Source organism: Bombina bombina, chromosome 4 (assembly GCF_027579735.1).
Source record: "Bombina bombina isolate aBomBom1 chromosome 4, aBomBom1.pri, whole genome shotgun sequence".
Taxonomy (NCBI): Eukaryota; Metazoa; Chordata; class Amphibia; order Anura; family Bombinatoridae; genus Bombina; species Bombina bombina.
In genome coordinates, this window is record NC_069502.1 from 215,843,644 (window position 1) to 215,855,381 (window position 11,738).

At 39.0% G+C, this 11,738-nt stretch overlaps 1 protein-coding gene across 2 annotated transcripts; it reads left to right on the plus strand.

The window, feature by feature from the left end:
- The first annotated feature begins 2,885 nt into the window (after nucleotides 1-2,885).
- On the plus strand, nucleotides 2,886-11,442 carry LOC128656091 (uncharacterized). Of its 2 annotated transcripts, XM_053709778.1 has the most exons (3): nucleotides 2,886-2,914; nucleotides 3,462-3,573; nucleotides 9,047-11,442. In XM_053709778.1, exon 3 carries the CDS (start codon nucleotides 9,055-9,057, stop codon nucleotides 11,200-11,202), a length of 2,148 nt encoding a protein of 715 aa, XP_053565753.1. In that variant the 5' UTR covers nucleotides 2,886-2,914; nucleotides 3,462-3,573; nucleotides 9,047-9,054; the 3' UTR covers nucleotides 11,203-11,442. The 2 variants fall into 2 exon arrangements, with proteins under 2 accessions (XP_053565753.1, XP_053565752.1); XM_053709777.1 differs by lacking the exon at nucleotides 2,886-2,914 and having other exon boundaries at nucleotides 3,442-3,573.
- The last annotated feature ends 296 nt before the right edge of the window (nucleotides 11,443-11,738 follow it).

The window sequence follows — 11,738 nt, forward strand, 5'->3', positions numbered from 1 at the left end:
AAGAATATCAAAATGTAAATCCAGAACTGCAAACCCACCAAGATCCCTAAACTAAGACCCCCTAAGTTAAAAAGAACAGTATACTGTTAAAAAAAGCCTTTAGAATAAAAAAAACTATTTAATAACTACCTAGTTAAAATAAAGACAAAAGTACCTGTAAAATAAAACCTTAGTTAACTTACAATTACACCTTACACTACACTATAAATTAATTAATTATCTAATTTAAATTAAATTAATTACAATTGAATAAAATAAACTAAAGTTAAAAAACAAACAATAAATTACAGAAAATAATAAAATAATTACAAGTTTTTTAAACTAATTACACCTAATCTAATTCCCCTAATAAAATAAAAAAGCCCCCCAAAATAAAAAAGCCCTACCCTACACTAAATTACAAATAGCCCTTAAAAGGGCTTTTTTTGCGGGGCATTGCCCCAAAGTAATCAGCTATTTTACCTGTAAAAAAAAAAGTATAATACCCCCCCAACATTAAAACCCACCACCCACACACCCAACCCTACTCTAAAACCCACCCAATCTCCCCTTAATAAAACCTAACACTAACCCCTTGAAGATCACCCTACCTTCAGACGTCTTCACCCAACCATCCTCAACAAAGCCGGGTGAAGTGGTCCTCCAGATGGGCAAAAGTCTTCATCCAAGCCGGGCAGAAGAGGTCCTCCAGATGGGCAGAAGTCTTCATCCAGACGACATCTTCTATCTTCATCCATCCGGCGCGGAGCGGGTCCATCTTCAAGACATCCGACGCGGAGCATCCTCTTCATCTGACGGCTACTGGAACAATGACGGGTCCTTTAAATGACATCATCCAAGATGGCGTCCCTTGAATTCTGATTGGCTGATAGAATTCTATCAGCCCATCAGAATTAAGGTAGAAAAAAGCCTATTGGCTGATGCAATCAGCCAATAGGATTGAAGTTCAATCCTATTGGCTGATTGGAACAGCCAATAGGATTGAGCTTGCATTCTATTGGCTGATTGGAACAACCAATAGATTGTAAGCTCAATTCTATTGGCTGATTGCATCAGCCAATAGGATTTTTTCTACCTTAATTCTGATTGGCTGATAGAATTCTATAAGCCATTCGGAATTCAAGGGACGTCATCTTGGATGACGTCATTTAAAGGACCGTCATTGTTCCAGTAGCCGTCGGATGAAGAGGATGCTCCACGTCGGATGTCTTGAAGATGGACCTGCTCTGCGCCGGATGGATAAAGATAGAAGATGCCGTCTGGATAAAGACTTCTGTCCATCTAGAGGACCTCTTCTGCCTGGCTTGGATGAAGACTTCTGCCCGTCTGGAGGACCACTTTGCCCGGCTTTGTTGAGGACTTCGGCCCGTTTGGGTGAAGACGTCTCAAGGTAGGGTGATCTTCAAGGGGTTAGTGTTAGGTTTTATTAAGGGGGGATTGGGTGGGTTTTAGAGTAGGGTTAGGTGTGTGGGTGGTGGGTTTTAATGTTGGGGTGGTATTGTACTTTTTTTTACAGGTAAAAGAACTGATTACTTTTGGGCAATGCCCCGCAAAAAGCCCTTTTAAGGGCTATTTGAAATTTAGTGTAGGGTAGGGCTTTTTTATTTTGGGGGGCTTTTTTATTTTATTAGGGGGATTAGATTAGGTGTAATTAGTTTAAAAAACTTGTAATTATTTTATTATTTTCTGTAATTTAGTGGGGGGGGTTGTACTTTAGTTTATTTTATTTAATTGTATTTCATTTAATTTAATTTAAATAATTTATTTATTTATTTATAGTGTAGTGTTAGGTGTAATTGTAACTTAGCTAAGGTTTTATTTTACATGTACTTGTGTCTTTATTTTAACTAGGTAGTTATTAAATAGTTAATAACTATTAAATAACTATTCTACCTAGTTAAAATAAATACAAAGTTGCCTGTAAAATAAAAATAAACCCTAAGGTAGCTACAATGTAATTATTAGTTAATATTGTAGCTAAATTAGGTATTATTTTATAGGTAAGTATTTTGTTTTAAATACAAATAATTTAGTTAATTGTAGTTATTTTATTTAGATTTATTTAAATAATATTTAAGTTAGGGGGGGTTAGGGTTAGACTTAGGTTTTGGGGTTAATAACTTTATTATAGTGGCAGCGACGTTGGGGGGCGGCAGATTAGAGGTTAATAAGTGTAGGTAGATGACGGCGACATTGGGGGTGGCAGATAAGGGGTTAATAAATTTAATTTAGGTGTCGGCGATGTTAGGGGCAGCCGATTAGGTGTTCATAGGTATAATGTAGGTGGCGACGGTGTCCGGATTGGCAGATTAGGGGTTAAAAATATAATGTAGGTGTCAGTGATGTCGGGGGCGGCAGATTAGAGGTTAATAAGTGTAAGATTAGGGGTGTTTAGACTCAGGGTTCATGTTAGGGTGTTAGGTGTAGACATAATTTTTCTTTCCCCATATGAATCAATGGGGCTGCGCTAGGAGCTGAATGCTGCTTTTTTGCAGGTGTGTAATAATGGCATGATCTGAATTCACATATGGTCTGGAAGGGGTATATATATATACATATATATATGGTATATGTATTCTACAAGAACTCAGCTGAATGGTCAAGAAGGGGTTAACTCCTCATTCAGATACTAGGTCACTATGGAATGTAGAAAGATCACATTACCAGACCCCCATCTGAGGAGGATGACCAGCTGGCTTAAGATCCTTTGTCTAAGGCTAATGCCATTCCCTACCCCCAAAGCACATGCAGGATGAAACCATATACTCTTAAAATTACAATGGGGGCTTGCTTATGAGTGACATCATCATTGTGGGAGGGATGAAAAACTTACAATAAAAGTAGCAGGAATACTGGAGTTCACCCCTCTTTCACTCTTTTTCAATTGGAATGGTGACCACAGCTAACATCAGAAGTAAGTGATCCTTACAGACACATAATTTCAGCACACCATACTTTCACATAGATTGGGCAAATGTATTAGTGTAATATTGATGTATAGTTCACTGCTGAGTATTTATAAGTGATTTGCATATGTGTAATTTATATTTAATCTGCATATTGTAATAATGTTTAATTAGCCTCATTGTAATAAAAGTTTTGTTACTGCTGGAATAAGACTTCGTGAGTTTATGACCTTACAAGTAGTTTAAGCTAGTGATTGTGTGTTAATATTATATAGTGGGTATAATAATTCATAAGGGATTATTAAATGTAATATTAGCCTTTCACTAAAGTGTATAGCAAATAGATACTAAGATTTATAGAGTCTTAGGTACCATTTAAATGCAGTTATTTCATTGGCGAGCCAGCGAATTTTCTTACCAACTACACTTGTTTTAAGGGGGGACTAATCCAGGTTCTTTTTATAATACAAGTGTGATTTTTGGACGAAAATTGAACCTAGTTTTTGCTATACTGTTTTTGAGTTGAGCATTTTAGCAGTAAAGTCTTTGGCCAAGACTACAGATCCAGAGAGGCATTACCTAAGGATCAGTTGAACCAGACGCAGAGAAAATCATATCGCGCAGGACGTGAATCTGATTTGCTGGCAGTCTGAAGACACTTTAAAGTGTGAGTATGGAATTAATTGTTAAATATGCAGAATGTAGCACATTTGAGCCTGTTGTTGATGAAAATACTGACATAGTTAAAAGACTGAAAGATGTGTGGTTGCAATGTGAGAATGAGAATAAGCTTATTGATAAAAAAAGGTTTTGTTTAACAAAAGAAAAATCCAAATTACAGAATTGCATGAAACTGTTGTTAGCTATCAAAGACCAAATGAATAGAGCAATCTTTGAAGATTCTCCGCCAATAGCCATGTTAACAGAGATCAATTGTAACACATTAGATGAGAATTGCCCCACATGTGGGGTAAATGCAGAATATATTAATACTTTAGAAGAAAATTATGACGCAAGAGGCCAACTTATTGCTTCATTGAGACAGGGGCTTGCAAACTTAACCCCTGTTGTAGTATTAAATGAAGACAATGCATGTGTGTCGCAGGAAGATGGGGCACATGTTGATGGGGGAAGGGTGCAAAGCCCACATGTTGATGGGGGGAGGGTGCCTATTCCACACAGTGAGGAAAGATTGGATCACACACAAAATACAGAGAGCACACACATTCCAATACTAACCCCACAGATAACTAGGCCAAGAACATTAAACACAGAACATCAAACAGATACTTTATCACTAACACCCAGTGTAAGATCCAGGGGAAGAAATTTAACTCAATCGCAAAATTTACTTTTTCCTACCACCTCTGCTGAAACATCATCCCTGGTATCAACTACCCTTATAAAACAAGATAGAGATAAAGTAATGAGACAACTGGTAAAGTTAAAACCTCTCTTTCCAGTGTATGATGTTAAAGCAGATGTTTTCACTAACATGTCAAATTTTGAGTCTGCAGTAAAACAATACATGCTGTCACATAAGGAAGCATGCTTTTTGTTAAAAATGTGGCTTCCAGGCAGCATTGCAGCTAGATTACAATCACCAGTTGCAGGCCCAGTTAATTTGAACACAGATTGGTTTAAGGAGGATAAATGGGGTTCAGATGGGGACAGATTAAAAGCTGTTTGTAAACTAGTGACAGGGAGTAGAGATTTAGACAGTCACTCTCTCGCAGAAATGCAAGTAGCATTAAATGATGACCCATGGGTATTTGCAGCTAAATTTGAACAATTATATAGACTGACACACAGAATTTCACCAGAACAAACACCTCATGATATGTTGCAGTATTTAATTAAAAAATTCACATATTTGGAACCTAGCATACAAATGATGGCTGAGGAAAAGAATACACTAGAGGGTGTGTTATCTATTATAGGTAAGGCTAGGCAGAACATTTTAAAGAAAAAGAACACAGGGCAACACAGAATTGCTGTGGTAACCACTAATGAAGGGAAACAAAAATATTCAGAGGGTCCCTTCAAAGGTACTTGCCATTACTGCAATAAATATGGGCACAGACGAGTAGATTGCAGATTCTTAAAGAGAATTCAGAAGGAAACTGAGGGAGGGCAGGAAAGATTACATCCCTCTGCACCTCCAAAAGAAAGCTATGCACATAATTGGGTAGGGAAAAATAACAAGATTAAGCCCCCAGATAAAACAGGACAGGAATACACCCCAAAGCTTAGGCCTGGTACTAATCTGTATGGCCCAGCGCATGAGGCTTTGAGAGTGATGACTGTGGGGGGAGGGGAAGTGGGATATCATGAAAAGAATTATGAAAATAATTCTCCTCTGATATCCTGCTCTGACTGACTACCTCAGGCCCTGGATGACATGGTCCCTATATGTAACACCTTTAGGGATCATTCTGGACGTCCCTGTGTCTATGGTGTGATTGAGGGCCATCGCACAAAACTCCTCATAGACACAGGAGCTTCAGTAACTTTGACAGACTTACCATTAAGTCCCCCACAAGGGACAAGACAGACATTTCTTGTGGGACTTGGGGGATCCCAGTCCCAAGCATCCCTTATCCCAAATGTGACTATGACACTAGGTAATCAGTGGACTAAGGAAATTCTCATTTGGCAGAGCAAAAACACAGAGGGTACAATACTTGGTGCTGATATAATGAGATCAGAAGGGATGATAGTGGACCTATGTAACAATGTTTTGTGGAGGGATACTAGAGGGAGAAAACCTGTAATATTAGATGACTCTTACATCAGTCCCATAGCATCCATTGCATCAATTCCTTCAGAAAGGGTGTGGCCGGATACTGAAAGTCACCCTGATTTGAAGAGATTGGTCATGGATTTCCCTGACATATGGGCTCAACATAAGAATGATTGTGGCATATTAAAAGGCATTGAAATCAATATTGTAGGCCCTGACCCCCCTCCACAAAGACAGTATCGTTTTCCAGCAGAAGCTATTGAACCTGTGAGGCAAATTATTAGTCAGCTTGAAAGCCAAGGGATAATTAGGAAATGTTCCTCCTCTAATAATTCTCCTTTGTGGCCAGTAAGGAAAGCAAATAATACTTGGAGGTTAACTGCTGATTTTCGTATGGTGAATAAAGTTACCCCACCTGTTACAAATCTAGTTGCTTCTACTCCTGAAGTGGTATCCAAACTGAGTGCCACATGTAGGTGGTATTCTGTTCTGGATATAAGTAATGGTTTTTGGAGTGTCAGACTAGCCCCAGAGTGCCAATATAAGTTTGCTTTCTGCTTTGATAACATGCAATTTTGCTTCAATTCGCTTCCTCAGGGCTTCCACAGCTCGCCTACATACTTTCACCAAGCATTAGCAGAGGTATTAAAAACATTCTCAATCCCAGAAAGTATCATACAGTATGTAGATGATATTTTGTTACAAACAGAGACAGTAGAGGAACATTTGGAGCGGCTGAATGAACTGTTTGGCTTGATTGCTGAATCTGGCCTCAAGTTAAACACTTCAAAAGTACAATTAATGAGACAAAAGGTGACATTTTTGGGAGTATCAATACAAAGGGGTACAAGATGCCCTACTAGAGAACAAGTTACAGCCATACTTCAGGTGCCCAGACCTTTGCATAGGCAGTCCTTAAGACAATTCTTAGGCTTGGTAAATTTTTCTCTTGATTTCATTGAAGGGTTTGCTGAAAAAGCAAAACCTCTCTATGATCTTTTGAAAGGGGAGGATGTTGGGAAAATTCCTTGGAATACAGAACATGAGGAAGCATTTAAAGTGTTAAAGGAAGGTTTAGCATCAGCCCCTGCCCTTGCCACAGTGGAGAGGGAGGCCCCTTTTGCTTTACAAACATACACATCTGACACTTCAATTTCCACAGTCCTACTGCAGGAGAAGGCTGAAAAATGGAGGCCTGTTGGCTATTTTTCCAGGCTTCTTACTCCAGTAGAGAAAGGTTATGACGCATGTATCAAGGCTTTGTTAGGGGTGCATTGGTCAGTTCAGGCTACTGAGCATATAGTGGGATTTGGGAAGCTCATCCTCCAAACACCACATACCCCTATAAAGCTGTTATTGGAGAAATCATTAAGTGGGGTTTCAACACAAAGAGTGACTAGGTGGTTAATAGATTTGCAACATCGTGACATCACTGTACAACACAATGCAAAATACACATTACCCCAACTAATGCACACTCAGGGTGAACCCCATGACTGCACAGAGACATTCACACACAGGGAATCGCCTCATAAATTGTTCAGGGACAAAACTTCTCCCCAGGATTTACAAATTTATGTAGATGGCTCAAGATTTTGGCAGGATGGTCAATTTAATACTGGTTTTGCTATTTGGGTCCCCTCTCAACAATTAGCTCTTAAATTTATGTTACCAAGATCATTCTCAGCACAGAGAGCAGAATTAGAAGCCATTTCTATGGCTTGCCACAGGTTTGACACACAAGACATTTGTATATACAGTGACAGTGCCTATGTGACCAGATCACTGATAGAGTACTTACCAATTTGGAATCTAAGGGGAATGGTAGACTCAGCAGGCAAACCATTGTCACATGTTCAAGCCCTTAAGAAATTGGTAGATTGGGGAACACAGCACCCATTGCAGTCAGCTATTGTTAAAGTTAAGGCACACACACATTTCACAGATGCACATTCACAAGGGAATGCACATGTGGACATGTTAGCCAAACAGGCAGCTGTAGATGGGGAACCATGACAATCAGATGAGAATGACAGTGAGACACAGGAAGCATGGAGAGAGCATGTTACATCTAAAGATACAATGGTACACATAGCAAAGATTACAATGGTAGATTCAGAGGTACCTGATTTGAAAACAGAACAAGCTAAAGATCCTAACATTTTCCCTCTGTTACAGGAACAGCAAACACTCCCAAATGGTTATTCAATTTGTAATGGGTTAATATGTTACTCTAATCCCAATGATCCACAGGCTAAATTGGTTTTTGTGGTCCCAAGTCATTTGCAGGGACCTATAACACAGCAAACACATTCTTTTCTTGGGCATATTGGGCAAAGTGCATTAGAGTACCATTTAAGGCAAAAATTTCATTGGCCAGATTTAGCAGAAACCTGTTTAAAATGTGTACAAGAATGTTTAATTTGTGCTCAAATTAATCCACGCCCTAAAGGTCAGAGACCCATTCTCCAGAGAATACCAGTAGCAGATGGCCCCTGGAAAGCTATCCAAATTGATTTTATAGGCCCACTTCCACTATCAAAGGGGGGTCTCAGGTATGCCCTAGTAATTGTAGATATTTTTTCAAAATGGGTTGAGGCTATTCCACTTCGTTGTGATACTGCACAGGCTACTGCCAGAGCACTGTGGGAACATGTTTTCTCAAGATGGGGGTTTCCAACACTCATTGAATCAGACAGGGGTACACATTTTACAGGTCAGGTAATGCAAAATCTCTGTGCCCTACTGGGAATACAGACAAGATTTCATGTACCATATCATCCACAATCCTCTGGTATAGTTGAGCGCATGAATCGCACATTAAAAACAAAATTGTCAAAAATGCTTTCCCAGTATGGTAAATCATGGGTCACACATCTTCCAGCAGTTCTAATGGCTATTAGAGCTACACCATCAAATGCTACCAAGTGTTCTCCCTATGAGCTCATGACCGGGAGAAAGATGGCATTAGGCCACCCAGGTGAACCACAATTGTCTACTCCCTTGAGAGAATCTGTGTCTAGAGATCAATATCTCTCCCAAATTCAGGAGCAGTTGAGCTCACTGCTAATTTTTGCTGCCTCTAATATGGCCCCAACAGATTGTAAATTTTCATCTACACCTCAAACACCTCTGTTTGAGAAGGGGGGATTGATCATGATTAAAAAATTTCGCAAAAATTCTCCCTGGGATGCAAATTGGGAAGGACCTTATAGAATTTTGGACAAATTGGGTAATACTGTAATTAAAATAGAAAGATCAACCCCTGGGAAAACCAGAAGGCAGCCTGGTTACAAATGGGTCCATGTTGACCAATGTAAATTGTATAGAGGGACAGTTGTCCCAGATGTAGATATTTCTGCTAAGAACTGATATTCTCTTAATCTTTTTTTGACAGATTTCATTATGTGGAGCCTGAGAGGAATGATCGCCACAAACCTATTTGTATTTGTGTGGGTGTTATTGCAAAAACTTCCAATCTGTGACTGTAATGAACTTTCAATCACAAACCTCACAAGGAGTCGTAGATGGAGCTCAAGCAACATCATCAGAGGATGGACAGGCTTATGGAGCTCTCAAGACCTTCACAAAGATTGTTTGGGAAAATTGACTTTTAATGTGGGTGGGAAAATTGAAATATTTGCAGAAAAACATCAAGACAATTTAATTGGTTTTTGGAGGGTCAATCAGGGTAATAAAGTTGAATGGGAATGTAAGTGGGTGGCTTGGGGAAAATGGACTGTAGGTCTGGTGGGAGAAGGTGTTTCTGTGTCTACAACATTTACAAATCCTATTCACACTATAAATGGCGATAACTATAATATAACCAAGGTTATATTTGAACAACAAATTGGAGAAGGGATTAATTGGAGGGTTACAGCTGCCAACTTTGGTGGAGGGATTGAAGTATACTTAAAAATAGATCAAATAAAGGAAACAACCACATTTACGCCTTTGATCTATTCTACTTTAATCACTACACCAAAGATGAAACATTATGACAATACTCCAATGTGTAAGGGGAAAAGTGTTGTTTCTAGTGGTCCATTTCAAACAAGTACAATCAAGCCAACTCCAGTATTGAGGGATGCCACATTCCAATTTATCACGTGGAAGATTAAAATAATAGATTGGCTAGTTTCCACACATTACCAAAATTGTTCCAGAATTACTGCCACTATGGAAAAAGCATTAGTTAAGTGGGCAGAAGGTACTAGGAGAAGGACTAGGAGGGATATCATGGATACAGTTTTGGGAGGTGTGGGAACAGGGCTAGGTGTGGTAAATTCCATTGACATATCCAGCTTAACAGCAACCTTACAGTCTCAGGGGATGTTAAATGCAAAAGGGATTCATACGCAACAAATGATAAACACTCTGGTAGAGACACTGACACAGACAGTCATTCAGGTTCAGGGTCCTGCCATTCAACATACAGAGGAAATACTGATAGGAGTAATTAGCAGGTTAAGGGAAGTATCCTGGGATTTTGTGTGTATTTCCATGCAAACAGAATTATCAACTGACTTTAAATTAATAGCACAGGCTATGGAAAATAACCATACACCTTTGGGAGGGTGGGAGCAGTCTGTTGTTAACAGTTTTGCATCAAAACACAGAGAATTATGGTTAAACAGTTGGTTGGGCTGCAGGGAAAATATATGCAGGGCTACTTCACTTGTGCCCACTAGTGGTACCTATCAGAATGTTTATCATTTGTTTTCACTAGGAACACCTGTCACAGAATCTCATGTTTTGCATCATGAGTTAGAGTTCCCAAATTTTATATGGAATGGTTCCCATATGGAACAGGTAGATATGTCTGGCTGCATAAGGTTTCCTTCTAAAATTTTATATCTACCCAACCAGGCAAGAATAATTTTTGATTCCTGCTGGCATAATCACTCATATTGCAATGGTTTTGTGGAGAAAGTTAATCCCCAAGATATGATTTTTCCCTTAGGACAAGGAAAGGTGTGTTTTGTTGCATTGAAGCCTAAAGATGAAGTGCATGTATGGTTTGACAGGTGTAATTCAAGGGAACAAATCACACCAGGGATTTATTGTATTACTGGGTACCCTGTGAGGATAAGTTCACTACAGTTTAACTTCACTGTCCCACAGTTACTCACATATAACGCTACCTTGGGGGCTCCACTCATAACCCCAATATTAGTAGATGATGCACCTTGGCAAAAATGGGTAACCTTATTGCAAAAAGACTCTGTGTTACTAGAACATCTTAAAAATTTTGGGGAACGTGTTCATGTAAATTTCTACCATCAGGAAGAAGAACTACAAAGGATTGAACATACTTTTACGGAGATGTCAAGTGCAACCTGGTGGCAGAAATTAGCAAATTCCTTTTCGAAACAGTCATCATGGGGTTCTGCATTGGGAAATCTGTTTATACATCCATTTATAATCATATTATTTATTTCTATATTATGTATAATTATTCAAATTTGTATGTGTTGTTATTTAAAATCATTAATTGCACGTGTATATCACTTATATTATGGTATGCGAATGGAAGCGTCTTTAGTACACTAATATAGCCATCACACATAGGTGGGGTTAGGAATCTTCCATCAGATTCACTCATATAAAAACAACCATTGGAATGGAAGGGTATGGTAACCTCCATTGCCAAAAGGGGGGAATGTAATAATGGCATGATCTGAATTCACATATGGTCTGGAAGGGGTATATATATATACATATATATATGGTATATGTATTCTACAAGAACTCAGCTGAATGGTCAAGAAGGGGTTAACTCCTCATTCAGATACTAGGTCACTATGGAATGTAGAAAGATCACATTACCAGACCCCCATCTGAGGAGGATGACCAGCTGGCTTAAGATCCTTTGTCTAAGGCTAATGCCATTCCCTACCCCCAAAGCACATGCAGGATGAAACCATATACTCTTAAAATTACAATGGGGGCTTGCTTATGAGTGACATCATCATTGTGGGAGGGATGAAAAACTTACAATAAAAGTAGCAGGAATACTGGAGTTCACCCCTCTTTCACTCTTTTTCAATTGGAATGGTGACCACAGCTAACATCAGAAGTAAGTGATC

Coding starts and splice junctions, on each gene's coding strand:
- LOC128656091 (XM_053709778.1), top strand. CDS start 9,055: ATGTGGAGCCTGAGAGGAATGATCGCCACAAACCTATTTGTATTTGTG.